Below are 16,616 nucleotides of genomic sequence, written 5' to 3'. Positions count from 1 at the left end.
ACTTTTTCCACATTGTTACATTACAGCCTTATTCTAAAATGTATTAAATTGTTGTTTTTCCCTCATCAATCTACACACAATACCCCATAATGACAAAGCAAAAAAAGGTTTTTAGAAGTTTTTTAATTAATTTAAAAAACAAAAAACTGAAGTATAACATTTACATAAGTGTTCAGACCCTTTACTTTTTTGAAGCAGCATTTACAGCCTCGAGTCTTCTTGGGTATGACGCTACAAGCTTGGCACACCTGTATTTGGGGAGTTTCTCCCATTCTTCTCTGCAGATCCTCTCAAGCTCTGCTAGGTTGTATGGGGAGCGTCGCTGCCCAGCTATTTTCAGGTCTCTCCAGACACTGAGTGTATAAAACATTTAGGAGCACCTGCTCTTTCCATGACATAGACTGACCAGGTGAATCCAGGTGAAAGCTACAGTATGATCCCTTATTGATGTCACTTGTTACTGTAAATCCACTTCAATCAGTGTAGATGAAGGGGAGGAGACAGGTTAAAGAAGGATTTTTAAGCCTTGAGACAATTGAGACATAGATTATGTATGTGTGCCATTCAGAGGGTGAATGGGCAAGACAAAAGATTTCAGCACCTTTGAACGGGGTTTGGAGTAGGTGCCAGGCGCCCCGGTTTGAGTGTGTCAAGATCTGCAACGCTGCTGGGTTTCTCACAGGTTCCCATGTGTATCAAGAATGGTCCACCGCCCAAAGGACATCCAGCCAACATGACACAACTATGGGAAGCGTTGGAGTCAACATGGGTCAGCATCCCTGTGGAATGCTTTTAACACATTGTTAACACATCCATGCCCCGACGAATTTAAACTGTTCCGAGCGCAAAAGCGGGTGCAACTCAATATAAGGAAGATGTTTTGTACAGTCAGTGAATGCTTTCAAATAGCACTGCTGGTTTTCACGGTAATACCAGGATGTCTGGTAATTTCTCAAACTTTTCTCAGCAGGAAGAATATGTTGATTATCTGGAAAATATTAAACCCTAATTCACAAACACACACACACACACACACAAAAACAATTGCCCAGCACGTGGTGGGAACTGGTGATGCTTGGAGCCAAAGTGCGCTGCTCAGACCACTGCGCTACGGCAGTTCAGAATACTCCAGCAAGCCGTGAGAATACTTGATGATACTTGATGGTATGAGGTCGGTAGTTTTGCAGAGCCTTCCCCAAACCATAGCCCTTACCTTAACCACTCTGAAATAATGTCAAAACTGTTAACCTTTGAGCTGTTTCTGTTTTAACCCTCTAACCAAGCAGAATGAATGGGTAAAAAATAGACATGCATACTTCGAGTTTCAAATGGAAACAATGAGATCTTGATGAATACAGACAGACACACAGACGATTGCATGCACACATACTGGCACACAAACACCCAAATACAGACACATACAAGGTCAGTACTCCACCTCTCTTTGTGCCTTTCGCTCTGATCTCTTCTCTACTTTACAAATGGCTAGCCATCCTACCCTCTTTCATTCCTCCTTACTGTCTCCCTCCCTCCCTCTATTTCTCTCTCTCACATACACACTCACTTTACCTCTCTCTTTTGATGAGATCTATCCTTTTTTATATGGCCAGTCCTTTCTCCTACAGTGCCTTAGGCGTTTTTCCTATTTTGTTGCATTACAACCTGTAATTTAAATGGATTTTTATTTGGATTTCATGTAATGGACATACACAAAATAGTCCAAATTGGTGAAGTGAAAGCAATAACTTGTTTCAAAAAAATTACAAAATTAAAAACATATGTATTCACCCCCTTTGCTATGAAGCCCCTAAATAAGATCTGGTGCAACCTATTACCTTCAAAAGTCACATAATTAGTTAAATACAGTCCACCTGTGTGCAATCTAAGTGTCACATGATCTGTCACATGATCTTAGTATATATACACCTGTTCTGAAAGGCCCCAGAGTCTGCAACACCACCAAGCAAGTGGCACTATGAGGACTAATGAGCTCTCCAAACAGGTCAGGGACGAAGTTGTGGAGAAGTACAGATCAGGGTTGGGTTATAAAAAAATATCCAAAACTTTGAACATCCCACGGAGCACCATTAAATCCATTATTAAAAAAATTGAAAGACTATGGCACCACAACAAACTCACGGACCAGGCAAGGAGGGCATTAATCAGAGAGGAAACAAAGAGACCAAAGATAAACCTGAAGGAGCTGCAAAGCTCCACAGCGGAGATTGGAGTGTGTGTCCATAGGATCACTTTAAGCCATACACTCCACAGAGCTGGGCTTTACAGAAGAGTGGCCAGAAATAAATAAGCAAACATGTTTGGTGTTCGCCAAAAGGCATGTGGGAGACTCCCCAAAAATATGGAAGAAGGTACTCTGGTCAGATGAGACTAAAATTGTGCTTTTTGGCCATCAAGGAAAACACTATGTCTGGCGCAAACCCAACACCTCTCATCACTCCGAGAACAACATCCCCACAGTGAAGCATGCTGGTGGCAGCATCATGCTGTGGGGATGTTTTTCATCAGCAGGGACTGGTAAACTGGTCAGAATTGAAGGAATGATGGATGGTGCTAAATACAGGGAGATTCTTGAGGGAAACCTGTTTCAGTCTTCCAGAGATTTGCGACTGGCACGGAAGTTCACCTTCATTCAGGACAATGACCCTAAGCATACTGCTAATGCAACACTCAAGTGGTTTAAGGGGAAACATTTAAATGTCTTGGAATGGCCTAGTCAAAGCCCAGACCTAAATCCAATTGAGAATCTGTGGTATGACTTAAAGATTGCTGTACACCAGCGGAACCCATTCAACTTGAAGGAGCTGGAGCAGTTTTGCCTTGAAGAATGGGCAAAAATCCCAGTGGCTAGATGTGCCAAGCTTATAGAGACATAATTCCAAGAGACTTGCAGCTGTAATTGCTGTAAAAGGTGGCTCTGCAAAGTATTGACTTTGGGGGAGTGAATAGTTATGCACGCTCAAGTTTTCTGTTTTATTTGTTTGTTTCACAAAACTATTTTGCATCTTCAAAGTGGTAGGCATGTTGTGTAAATCAAATGATACAACCCCCCCCAAAAACAATTTTAATTCCAGGTTGTAAGGCAACAAAATAGGAAAAATGCCAAGAGTGGTGAATACTTTCGCAAGCCACTATACCTCCCTCCCTCTCGCTTTCTTTCTCTCTCTGATCTTACCATCATCATCTGGCCCTCTGACTTAGGAGCCCAGTGAGTGGGGTCCTGTCATTTCCAGGTGGGTGTCCATAGCAGTGCCCGTCTGTCCTCCTCCACGCCTGTTCTCCATTAGCTGCGGTCTGGGTGCCTGGCGTCAGCAATCTCTCTCTCCTCCTCTCTCTCTCCTCTCTGGAGGTCAGGCCCCTTCCTCCCCACACACCCACACCACGGCCCGAACCAGCACGCTCTTGTGTGTGTTTGTGTGTGTGTCTGCATGTGTGCGTCCGTGTGTTCCATGTGTGTGTGTCTGTGCTCCACACATTCCCCAGTTCTTCGGCACCCAAAGCATGCTTGGCTCAGTAGGACTTGATGGCTTTCAAAGCAGCGTGAAATTGACCTTGCTCTGTCAGAGTTTAGAGGTTAAGGTGCATGTTGTGGTGCTGGGAAGGGAGGCTAATGAAGGAACTGCATGGACTTACTGACAGGGGAATGCAGGGCCACTGTTAACAGAGTCGTATTCATGAGTACGCACTGGAGCAATGGAAAACTGAAATGAGCGTTTCTTATTGGACAAGTTCAGTTGTCTTCTGTTTGATCCTAATGAATACGACCCAAAAGAGGAGACTCAAGATAAAAACTTGAGAGACGAGAATATGGCCCTATAGCAAAGCAGGTTTATAGAATCCACAATGATCTTCAACGAGAGTTTTGTATATTTGTTATATTTATATTTGTCTTGCTCTGTCTTTTGTAGCAGATTCATTTATCTAAGCTTGGACGAAATGTCAGTCTGTTCCAGGTTCAGCCAGCTACCGTTGTTGTCAGAAAGTAAGACTGAAACACTGGTATTCTAACAATGGAATACATGGGATGACTCTGCTTTCTTTCATGTGTTTCAGTACAGGTAAACAAAACCTAGAGTGGCTTGAAACAAACTCCCATGGCAACTCCATGTACAAGACCACCAGACCTTTCCTCCCACATACACATGCACACACACAACTACACTACAAAGGACAGACCAAATCAAAACCAGAAACTCCACTGTTTATTTGGAGACCTTCTGGTTTCTTTGTGATGTTGCTTTGAAGACTATGTTTTGTTGTCCTGGGAGACTCCCGGGTGGTTCTGGGTAGTCATTCATCTAAGGTTAGGTTTTGGGGTGGTAAGGATGGAGGGAAAGAGGGATGTTGAGGGGTAGCAAACGAGTGTGGCTGGGGAAAAGAGCCCAGAGGAAGGCATTCCTTCAGCAGAGTCGATAACACTGATGGAGTAGCTAGCTAGCACACCAGGCTTCCCCCCCAACTGCATTGTTCTCGTTGGGACTCATAAATCAAGCGCCATACTCCATGGAGGGGTTGAGGCAAGTCAATGTTTTGAGGCCATGTTGTGAAGCTACTTCTGCGATTCATGTTGAGTTGATTACATTACAGTAGGTGTTGTTTCCTGCTTATTCCCTTCTTATTCTGGAAATCTTCCAACCAGGATTCTTTGGAAAACCTGTGAATTTTACCAGAAGGTTACCATAATTTTGCAACTCTAGGGCTAATGCTGTCTCACGATCCACTTAGTACACATAGTTACAAATGCATAGTTATGCCCATTAATGAGGGATAATTGACTGACATACTTGTACGATAGGTGTGCAATTTCTGTTGAGTTACGTTTAACTGCCTTGCATTCTTAAATTTGCCTGTTTTATTTCCATTTGTTCAATTTATTGGTGTTACAATATCAATAAAAATATATTTTCAATGGCGCTTTCAATGCAAGTCCAACTTCTGTAAATGCCAGTCAATGTGAGTCTGTTTTTAACATTGGTTTAATGTTGTTTTCCAGGTAGCAGTATTTCTTCTGGGATTTTCCAGGGAGCCAACCCCATTACAGGCTCAACTCCATTCAACCCCACACAACAGGTCAGTACAGGATGTAATAGGCACACCGTTATGGACAACGATCTTTTATACAAATAAAAACAGCTCTCGCAGTACAAAAAGTTTCCAAATGGCTGGGATGGCATTAAATGGGTTTGGAATACTGCAACTTACAATTGAATGTGCCACTCATTTGGCTTCAGTGATAGCCTCTTTCATGACATGGTAGATATATATTTTTTATAAATCTATGAAGAAAGGGTGAAGCCCAATATGTGATCATTTGTAATATTCTGTGTATTTTTCTTTCATACATCTTATGAAGTGTTTAATATTCATCCTATTCCCTCTGTCAGGACTTCTCAGCGTACTCTAGCTACAGCCAAAGCCAGTACTCGCCATACTACAACACACACTACAACAGCCCGTACCTCGCAAGCAGCAACATCAGCCCTAGCGCCATCACCACGCCCATACCCTATCAGCATCCAGAACACCCTGCCGTGGTGCCCAATCACAGCCCCGAGTCCCACCCAGGTACAGATGGTTGGCCCGCCTCTTCTCTTTATTTGAGTGATTTATTATCCTCTTAACATTCTATTTATCTTTCTGTCGTGTTCTTTGGTGTTTTAGACATTTTCATTGACGGGATGTGTGTGTGTGTGTGTTCCAGGAGAGTACCATCCGCCCCCTAGCCCCCCCACCCCAGGGAAAGAGCCAGAGGGGGTGCCAGCCAGACGGAGCTCAGACGGGAAACTGAGGGGCAGGAAAAGAGTCAGTGACCCACAGCCCCCCCTGGACTCAGATATAGAGGTAATGTTACAGTCCATGGAAGTCACAAACACACACACACACACATCCCGTCAATGGTAACCATTGACACACTGAGCTACAATATGACCACAGACACTATAGACACATAGGCACACAACAAACCACAGACATACTGTTATTAAAAGGTAAAAACATAGATTACTGACAGTTAGACAGCTGGTTTAAAGTGAAGTTGCACTTTCATAACTGTAAAGAAATCATCAGCAGTGTCATTTATAGACCTCACTCAGTAAATGTCATAACAGAGTGCACAACATTTACAAATAATGGTAGAACAGTTCTTGGTGGTCTTTTATGATTTTCCAAGTCATTTTTCTACTGATTGACCAGTTTGTATGTGTAGCTGCAATGTCATTTTCTCTTCAACGTAGAGATTGTTATTTTTCTATTTGGCTAAATATGTCTTTATCTTATTTTCCAGCGTGTGTTTGTGTGGGACCTTGACGAGACCATCATCATTTTCCACTCTTTGCTCACAGGGAGCTTCTCCACACGATTTGGCAAGGTATAAAAAATGGACTTATATGACTTAAAACACTCTCCATATCACTTTTGAAATGAAATAACCCTGAAAGTATTTGACGGCTTATTTAAACTAATCCTTGATAGAGTTGCAAAGCTACTGGTAATTTAACAAAGTTAGCGGAATCATCAGTAATTTTGGTGATTAACAGGTAATCTATGGTCATTTGGTCATTTATACTTGAATAAAATGTATTTATATTTAGCATAACATTTTTATATCTGTTTCCATATTGTCTTCTATTGGGAAGATCATATGGTTTAAGAGGAAATAGCCTAAAAAGCATCTAATCCACATTGGCATTATTTTCTGTAACTCTTCCAAATATTAGCTTTTTTCACAGCTGCCACAAGTTTGGTGCCAAAACATTTACAACAAAGACATATTGACATAGAATAATAGTGTGTAATTTTCTTTCATGCTGAAACCGTAATATTAAACTCCAATGCTATTCACTAAGTTGATTGGTTATATTTAGGATAATGATTTACATCTTTGTCATTCTATTTTTTATTAAAAAATATTCTTATTTTGTCATTTGTATATACAGTATGTTTATTTTTTGTGGATCGAACCCCAGGTTGTAGTGATGCCACAACACTACGATGCAGTGCCTTAGACCTCTGCGCCACTCAGGAGGCCTATTTGTATATATTTTACATTTGATACGGCCACACAGAGGGCCAGAGATAATTACAGACACCTGTGATAATCTGAAGTACCCCAAAAGGCCACTAGATGTAATCTGATAAAATAAAAATAAAAACTTGAAAGTTACCAAAATTCTGGTAGTTTACTAGTAAACTTAAAATGTTTCCAGTAATATTCTCTCCCTTTGCAACCCTAATACTTGATGATATAAACTATGCAATATCAGTTAGGGGTGAATCCTAACTTCCAGTGGAATTGTGTGCGTTGATGTCAATGGGACTAAATTAATATTCTACTGGAAGTTAGGATTCACACCTTAAAGCCTAACTTTTTAAGTGTTTTTGTCCTTTGCTCTCTCCTTGACTTTTCACACGCTTGGTGTTTTCCTTCTGTGCACTCTTGTCTCTTTATATAATCCAGGGGACTTGTTTGGCCAACCCACGTCCCACTGTTTGATTGACAGCTGATTAACCTTTACATAATAGACAGGCAGCTGATGAGGGCAACAATAGTCATGTTTCTTTTTTTTGGCCACAACAGTGTTTTGAATTCTCACGGTCCCTCTGCGGTTTGACGCGATGTAAACGTGGAGTTGGAAAGAGAGAGAGAGCCAGATGGGGAGAGAGTAACAAGTATTAGGCCTAAGCGCTCCGCCATTTTGGCACTCCGTTGTTTCTTTTTCAACATATTGTCGGGGAGAAAGGAGAGGATGGAAGTGTTGGCATTTGACTGATGTGCCAAATTCCTGATTCCATCCACCCAGCTTCCCCGCTGAAATGGCAAACTTCAATCCGACATGCTCTGACATCAAAACTTAGACATGCCAGAGAAAAAAAAAGGTTTTGGGTAGGGGGGGTAGAATTCTCAACTCCCCCAAAAAGATTCCGACCAAAGGCCTAGTGGGATTATTTACGAGCCAGGAATTGGTTATCAATTAGGTAGGAGTGAGTTTGATATGTCTCACAATAATGCTCACTGTCAGGCAATGACCAATGTTTATGTTAGCTTAGGTTTCCCTATATTAAAGAAACAGGATCCCAACTTTTCTTTAAAAAAAAAAATTATGCTGTGTCTAGACCAGACAGACTATATTGTAACTCCTTCCTTATGACAGTCATTGCATCATGACCCAACTCATTGAGGTAAACAAGTGTTTGGCCTGTGTTGAGGCAAGCAAGGGAAGCCTGGACCCAGGAAGGGGTAGAAAACAAATGGTAGTGATGAAAAACTGTTTTCACTGCCTTTGAAAAACCAAGGTAAACTCTAGAGCACATGGGGATTTTATTCCCTACATTATTGGTCCAAGGGCATTTTATTTATCATACGTAGGCTACAGTGCCCGCGCCATCTCTCTCTCTTGCTCTTTCTCTCTCTCTTTCTTAGAGTGTGAATTTCCTCTATGCGTAAACGATTTGAATACAAAAGTCCACCACTGAACGCATCAGTGAAATTGTCTGGATTTTGGATGTTTTTTGCTTTATGATATTTTCTTGTTCTCTGTGAATTCCTGACCTGTGATTAGCAAGAAGAGTAAGCTGCACCTCTTTAATTGTTATTGCTACCTCCCTCCGCATTGAAGAAGACTTAGCAGAGAGTGTGATTACGGATAATTATCTCTATTTAAACTAAACACTCCCTCCCTCTCCTCCACCTCCCCTCGTTCTCATCATCCCAACACTCTCTTTCTGCCCCCGTTCCACCCTCGCCCCCTCATTCACCAAATCCACATTGCTGTGGATCAATTGGAGGTGGGAGGAAGGCTGTCATTTTTCTAAATCTAACACTCCCCTTTGACTGACGCCTCACTCCTCCAATTTTGTCACACTGCCAAGTTGTAGAACCACCACCACAGCCACCTGCCCTGCTGGTGCCCAGCCACTCCCCACAACAACAATGTACTGGACTGTTTTCTGACAAACTGTGATTTCTCTGTTGTCTGCGGAAGATTTGTAATTCTCCCATCATTAGAAAAGCGTCTTCTTCATTCCTGAATTCTTCAATAACTGTGTGTGCGCGCGTGCGCACGCGTGTGTGTGTGTGTGTGTGCGAAAAGAAAGAGGTAGAGAGAAAGAGACAGAAAGAGCAGGGTGCAGTTTGGTGGAAAGAATGATTGACAGAAAGGTAATCAGACTTCCTGCTCAGGTGATGGAACCTGTCCTGTCAATCTGAGAGAAGGACTGCCAGTGTCTTTAGAAGGCTGTTTGGACAGGGAGAAAATAATGACTGTTAGGGGGGTTGGAGTTTGGAATGGCACCTGGCGCGCACGCAACTCAAAACAAGCGCATCTTGTTTTGAGTATTTCTTCTGATTACAGTCTATATACCATAGCGGTATACAGTTGAAGTCGGAAGTTTACATACATTTAGGTTGGAGTCATTAAAACTCGTTTTTCAACTGCTCCACAAATTTCTTGTTAAAAACTATAGTTTTGGCAAATCGGTTAGGACATCTACTTTGTGCATGTCACAAGTAATTTTTCCAACAATTGTTTACAGACAGATTATTTCACTTATAATTCACTGTTTCACAATTCCAGTGGATCAGAAGTTTACATACACTAAGTTGACTGTGCCTTTAAACAGCTTGGAAAATTCCAGAAAATGATGTCATGGCTTTAGAAGCTTCTGGTAGGCTAATTAACATAATTTGAGTCAATTGGAGGTGTACCTGTGGATGTATTACAAGGCCTACCTTCAAACTCAGTGCCTCTTTGCTTGACATCATGGGAAAATCAAAAGAAATCAGGCAAAACAATTGTAGACCTCCACAAGTCTGGTTCAGGTCATTTCCAAACGCCTGAAGGTACCACGTTCATCTGTACAAACAATAGTACGCAAGTATAAACACCATGGGACCACGCAGCCGTCATACCGCTCAGGAAGGAGACGCGTTCTGTCTCCTAGAGATGAACGTACTTTGGTGCGAAAAGTGCGAATCAATCCCAGAACAGCAGCAAAGGTCCTTGTGAAGATGCTGGAGGAAACAGGTACAAACATATCTATATCCACAGTGAAACGAGTCCTATATCGACATAACCTGAAAGGCTGCTCAACAAGGAAGAAAGCGACTGCTCCAAAACTGCCCTAAAAAAAATCCAGACTATAGTTTGCAACTGCACATGGGGACAAAGATGGAACTTTTTGGAGAAATATCCTCTGGTCTAGCAAGCAAGCAAGCTTGGGAGAATACTAAATCCATTTCAACTAACCATTCTTGGATCCCTGAGAGATATCCCTGATGCTAGCTGGCTAAATAAATTAGGGGCTTTTGTTATTAGCAAAGTTATTAGGTCATAGGCTATTTACTCACCTCACTTCAATCATGTCCATGTAAGCTTGCTACTGTAACTACCAAGGCACTTTCACTCTGTGTCAGAGACGTGATGGAGGTCCAGTCCGTCCAATTAGCATGTGTTGTGAGTGTCACTATTTTCACAAAGATGCTGTAGGGTGTAAGACATGCACTACTGGCTCACAGACTGGGCAGAACCGAGTGAATTTTCACCTAGTTATGCATTGGTGTCAATGGGAGAGTAGATGAAAACTAAGTACATCCTTGTATAAACAGCTGTATTGACCTTTGTAATGTATTTGTGTCTCCTGTCAGGACTCATCCAAGGCAGTGTCGCTGGGGCTGTGGATGGAGGAGATGATCTTCAACTTGGCCGACTCACGGCTATTTTTCAACGACCTGGAGGTGAGACTCACTCACCTAATGGATTAGATAATATATTATCCATTCCTTTGCTCATTATCCATCCTCCGTTATCCATACTGTTGCTCATCCATCATCTAACATTCACACTTGTGTTTATAATCTATCATCCATATTTGTTCTTATTATCCATCATTAATCATCCATACTGTTGTTATTATGAATCATACATACATCATCCATCCTCTTTATTATGCATCATCCATAACATTGCTTATATCCATCATCCTCAATTGATATATCAGTAGGGCCAGGAGTTTTCCCAGGATTTATGTGACAACCCTCATGACAATATTACATCACATTTTAAAAAAAGATTCCCTTTCATATTGTTAGGGTTACTCTGTCATATTCTCAAAATATTTGAGTTGAAAGCCTAACTGTTTAAGTGGGCTAGGGTTAAACTTGAGTATTTTTAACATCATGAACAACAGGTAGGTTTTTCTCTGTGCATTCCACAGCCTTGTTCTAACAAAGACCAGGCTTAAATTTGGTTTGTGGTGAGAAGGAACACTGAGTTGTTAATTATAGGTGTGTGTCTGTCTCTTAAAGGGAGATTAGTTGTGGGGAGGAGGAACAGCTGAGGGGAAGAAGGCAGAAAAAGCAGTTTTCAAACCCGCTTTTTAAGTTCCTTCTATTTGTCAGCCTCTGTTGTTAGTTCCCCATACAAACAGTAGACTAGTGGCGGCCATCTTTGTTAGTCATATGCTGTGGTTGATTTATGAAGGAATTTTCCTTCAGGTTTGTCAGCAGCTAATAGAGCGTCAATAGATGCCACAGGCTGAGTAACCTGTACGCGATGAAGAGATACGAGCTAGGAAAAGCTCTATGATAACCAGGTTATAGCGAAACATGCTTTTAGAAGAAATGGAGGATAATTTAACTAGCTCCAACAATGTGGTGGTCTTGTGCTATGAGAATAGCCTAAAATCTGCCATATGTCACTGTTCATTTTGCACGTCAGATATGTACTTGTCCTTGCATGCCAATTCATGTCATTAAATCACTTTAGTTGGAGAGGTGTTGAAATGACTGCTGCGGGGCCTAGAGCTGCCTAAAAAAAAACTAGCTTAGCCTATTAGGTTCTATGGGTCGTGTTATCGATTCCCTCTGTGTCTGTGGGAGCTGGGTCGCAGCATTGGGAGAGTGTCAGGGGAGCATTGGGGGAATGAGGGACGCTGATATGTAAGAGTGTGATGAGTTAGCGTCTTCCTGTGTCTCAGTCCGGTGTAGCTGTGTGAGAGAAGAGATTGAAGTCAGTAGTTACTGAAGTAGGTTTCAGGGGATAAAAGAAGGGAAGAAATGAGAAAAGCAGATCAGAAGTGGAGATTCAAAGGGATTTGGTGGAGAGGAGGTGGGAGGATAGTGCATGTATTGTATAGTACCATCATGGGAAATTCGTTTTTAGGATTTGTTTGAGGAAGCAACTTTTTGCACAGTAGTTCACTACCCAGCCTTATATCTACTATATAACTAGCTTCCAATATATCAAAAGTCCAGAAATCCTAATAATTTAATAATAATACATTAATACTACACAAAATACTGTTCAGTGGATCTTGTTTTTAGTGGGCATATATCTGAAGGTTCTTTGGCAGTTGGCAAAAGGTGTTGATGTGGTGTAAATCTTAGTGGGTTTATTAGTGGATTGTGGTGGTGTCAGGTAGAGCTGGTACGCTCCCATATTCCAAGTAAATTTTTTCTTCTTCTGGCGCCTGGATGTCCCAGCAGCCTATTTCCGCCTCCCTGTTGTCTTTTGTTTAACATTTTTTATTTTGTTCTATCGCTCCCCTAGGCTCCCTTAAGAAGAAACCTGCCCGTGCACAGCTCTGAAACGGATCTCCCTATCTAATATATCCGCTTTCTTTCCCTCTCCTTTCCCAGGAATGTGACCAAGTTCATATTGATGACGTGGCGTCAGACGACAATGGGCAGGACTTGAGGTACTGTACAGCTTTTCCTCTTGAACTCAACTCGGCCCCACACTTAAACCAACACTGAGTGGGTTTAGTAAAGGAGGGGGTGTATTGAAAATATGTCCTGCTCTCTTTCTTGAAAACGTCTCCCACTGGGCGCACACTGGTTGAATAAACGTTGTTTCCTCGTCATTTCAGTGAAATTACGTTGAACCAACGTGGAATAGACGTTGACTTGACATCTGTGCCCTGTTGTGTCTCTCTCTGTCCCTTTCTGTTTGTGTTTTTCTGTGTGCGTGCATGCGTGTGTGTATATGTGCCTCTCGCTCTCTCTCTCCATGGCAAGATAATAACAGTATCATCATTCTTCAATCTCATCAGAATAGTACTGTCATTCTGTCTGTCTTATTCCAGACATTTTACTACATAAATTGATGAAGAATTTTAGGATAGATTTCAAAGAAATAGTTGAAAAAGTGCAAGATGTTGCTCAAATGCCTATGTGCATTCCTTAACATTTAAGTGCTTTTAGGCATGTTACTCTTTTCCACACAAAAATATTTATGAACCTCATTACATTGGATTTGCAAACTGCATGTTCTCCCACTTAAATATAACGCACTTATAATATTGATGCATTCTATATTCAATTTGTTTGATTTATTGTGTCAATTATACTGTTAGCTATTGGTCTTAAATCCAAAGGCCTCTCTCTCATGGTTGGCATCTTTCTTTTTATTAATGGTCTCACCCTTGCTCTTTAACTATAGGATTATTTTTTTTGCATAATGCATTAATCCATTATTTCGTTACCTTACTTCAGTTATTATATTATACTAGGCCTACTCCATGTAACTACAGGTTCTGGTCTTAGGCACTGGTCAAATCCCACCAAACATCAACTAAATGTATACATTGATTAGCCATTGGCATGCTTCTCTCTCATGCTTAGCTCTCTCCTGGTTGTTGTCTTGCAGCATGTATAACTTTGGCACAGACGGGTTCCAGAGCCCTGCGGGTGCCGGTACTCTGTGCCTGGGCTCAGGTGTCCATGGTGGGGTGGACTGGATGAGGAAACTAGCCTTCCGCTACCGGCGAGTAAAGGAGATCTACAACACCTACAAGAACAACGTGGGAGGTGGGTTCTGACAGGAGCTAGAAGGGGGCTGTGTGTGTGTGTGTGTGTGTGTGTGTGTGTGTGTGTGTGTGTGTGTAATATTCTCTAGCGTTTAACTGATATACAAATCACAATGTACATTTATTTTGTTCATTCTGTATAATCATGATCGTAATAAATAATGAACATTGCATCTTCATATACTGCTCAGCTATCAATTTGTGTTTTGTTTTTGCATACCAATCTATGATGAATAATGTGTTAGTGTGTGATTGTGTCAGGTTTGGTGGGCAGTCCCAAGCGGGAGGAATGGCTGCAGCTGCGGAGGGAGATGGAGGTCCTGACAGATCTGTGGCTGACCCAGGCTGTCAAGGCCCTGGCCCTCATTAACTCCAGGTCAGGACACACCCCTTCTCAACTGCCTAGCTACTCTATGGTGGAACTATTTAGAAAATAATAAACAATGTAAAGTGATATTAGCGTCTGTAATCCATAAAAATGAAATGGACAGTACTCCAAATGTATTGACCATTCATGTTTTGCATGGTTAATAAATCAGTATTGAAATTGAACCTGGAGCTCTATAGAGCTACAGTATATTCACAACCAGGAAATATTGACAAGACTAAGATCGGGAGCTGAAATACCCGTTGGCTGGAATTCTTTCCTTGTTGTCACTCTTTTTTTTGTCCCATTCAAACTGACACAATGCAATTATTGTACTTGTTTGAACATGACACACATATTGACATTGTGTTGACATCTCTCTGTTTGCAGACCAAACTGTGTGAATGTGCTGGTGACCACCACCCAGCTAATCCCAGCCCTGTCCAAGGTCCTGCTCTACGGTCTGGGCTCAGCGTTCCCCATAGAGAACATCTACAGTGCCACCAAGACAGGTGAGGCAGCACTCGATATGGCGTAGAACACTTGTTAGGGTTAAAAAGCGCAACTCATCGTCTCAAGGAAGGAATATTATATTTACAGTTGGGCTGATTGTGCACAGATAGTAGTACCCGACAGAAAATGTTTCCCAACCACGGTGCGAAAACAATCTAGTACTAGCAGACTTTGGTTTTCTGCGATCCTTGTTTATGTTTGTGAAATTTTTATTAAAAGTTTTATTTAAACACTTCTTTGTTAACACTTACGTTTAATACTTACATATGTTTAACACTTATTTGTTAACTGTTACTTTTAACACTTTTAAACACTTAACATTTTTAAAAGCTACACAACACTCATTTTCCAGGAAAAGAGAGCTGCTTTGAGCGTGTGGCCCAGAGGTTCGGCCGGCGAGCGGTGTACGTGGTCATAGGGGACGGAGTGGAGGAAGAGTCTGTAGCCAAGAAGGTGAGACTCACATGTAACCAGGAAAAGGGGTGGGGGTACACAAGATATTACCCCCTGCCTTATTTTTCATGCTCGAATATGCACCCACACATATTATTTGATGCGTTTGCTTGTTATTATTTGAAAAAACAAAATAATGTTTATATCCTGCAGGATGAAATTGTGTTCGGTATTAGTTTGACTGAACCCTCTCCAACACTGTCTAAGATTGTATTAGCTCGCCAAGCTTAGGCAACTTGACTGTGGTTAACCAAACAATAATAGCCAGCTAGATACATTAGTCAGTGTTCAGCTAGTTACATTAGCTACCTAGTTTAGCCAGTGTTCAGCATTTTAAACATTTCCTTTTGTACCTTGCAGTAGCTAGTTTAGTCAATGTTCTGAACATGTCTGTTTGTGTCTTTCAATATCTAGTTTAGCCAGTGCTCCACATTTTAAACATTTCCTTTTGTATCTTGCAGTAGCTAGTTTAGTCAATGTTCTGAACATGTCTGTTTGTGTCTTGCAGAAGAACATGCCTTTCTGGAGAGTGTCGTGTCGGCCTGACCTGGAGGCTCTAAGTCATGCACTGGAGCTGGACTACCTCTAGTGGGCGCTATAACAATCCCATCATGCCTTTAGCCAGTTCCTGCCTGGTGATGCCGCTTCCTGTCCAACGGGCCATTTGGGTTGAGGGCGGCGACGATTCACCACCATACAAAAGCAAAGAATGACAGACCAATCTTTGTATCAGCAGGGAATCGCAATTGTTACTGGAAATATTACATGTGCTTTCACCCGTTCACACAGGGACTTTTACATGTGAAAGGTATCCCACTTTGGAACTTTAGAGCGTTGCACTGAAAATAATGACCAAGGTCAGGGATGGGCAACTGGTGGCCTCAGCATCAGCAGTTTTTCTCTTGTTATGTCAATTAGCCAAAATCAGCTAAAATGTTTTAGATTGGTAAATTCGTCTAGCGGTCAGCTATCTAAACCTGCAATCATGGTTGAATTACCGGCCGGGAGCCACCATTGATTTTGTTACACCATTGATTTTGTTAGTCTCACTCAGATATCATATTAAATACTCCAAACATTTCTCTCCAGCCCATGGCAAAATGTGTAGAATTACAAAAATGTTGCTGTAAAACAGCAAATGTTCTTCTTCGCCCATGGCAAAATGAGTACAATTGCAAGAAATGTGTTACAAAATTGCTAAACTTTCTTTCCGCCCTATGGCAAAATGTGTAGAATTATAGCAAACTTTCGTTAAAGCTCCACATTTTCTCTACGCCCCATGGCAAAATGTGTAGAATTGCACGAAATTAACTATAAAACAATGTCTCTCCGCTGTCAAGAGGAGGGCTGCTAAAATGCTTTGCACTCAATGTGGTTGGTGTGACCCGCAAGCAACTACCATCCCTCATAATGAGTTCAGTTTTTTGTGGCCCCCAGACCCATCAAAGTTGCCCATCCCTGA

The 16,616-nt window shown here is 41.6% G+C and overlaps 1 protein-coding gene across 1 annotated transcript in view; it reads left to right on the top strand.

The window, feature by feature from the left end:
• Positions 1-16,235, top strand: part of LOC115208364 (eyes absent homolog 2) — a 56,510-nt gene extending 40,275 nt beyond the window's left edge. Inside the window, exons 6-16 of the mRNA XM_029776361.1 lie at positions 5,012-5,088; positions 5,403-5,583; positions 5,720-5,859; positions 6,302-6,385; positions 10,661-10,750; positions 12,653-12,711; positions 13,662-13,822; positions 14,083-14,197; positions 14,579-14,700; positions 15,054-15,154; positions 15,663-16,235. Of these exons, the coding sequence (XP_029632221.1) occupies positions 5,012-5,088; positions 5,403-5,583; positions 5,720-5,859; positions 6,302-6,385; positions 10,661-10,750; positions 12,653-12,711; positions 13,662-13,822; positions 14,083-14,197; positions 14,579-14,700; positions 15,054-15,154; positions 15,663-15,743 (1,211 nt within the window). The 3' untranslated portion in view covers positions 15,744-16,235. The remainder of the gene's footprint in view (positions 1-5,011; positions 5,089-5,402; positions 5,584-5,719; positions 5,860-6,301; positions 6,386-10,660; positions 10,751-12,652; positions 12,712-13,661; positions 13,823-14,082; positions 14,198-14,578; positions 14,701-15,053; positions 15,155-15,662) is intronic.
• Positions 16,236-16,616: the final 381 nt, after the last annotated feature.

The sequence above is a fragment of the Salmo trutta genome, chromosome 14 (genome assembly GCF_901001165.1).
Source record: "Salmo trutta chromosome 14, fSalTru1.1, whole genome shotgun sequence".
Classification (NCBI taxonomy): Eukaryota; Metazoa; Chordata; class Actinopteri; order Salmoniformes; family Salmonidae; genus Salmo; species Salmo trutta.
The sequence above is the reverse complement of the archived record's forward strand: the minus strand, read 5'-3'. Positions and strand labels throughout refer to the sequence as shown.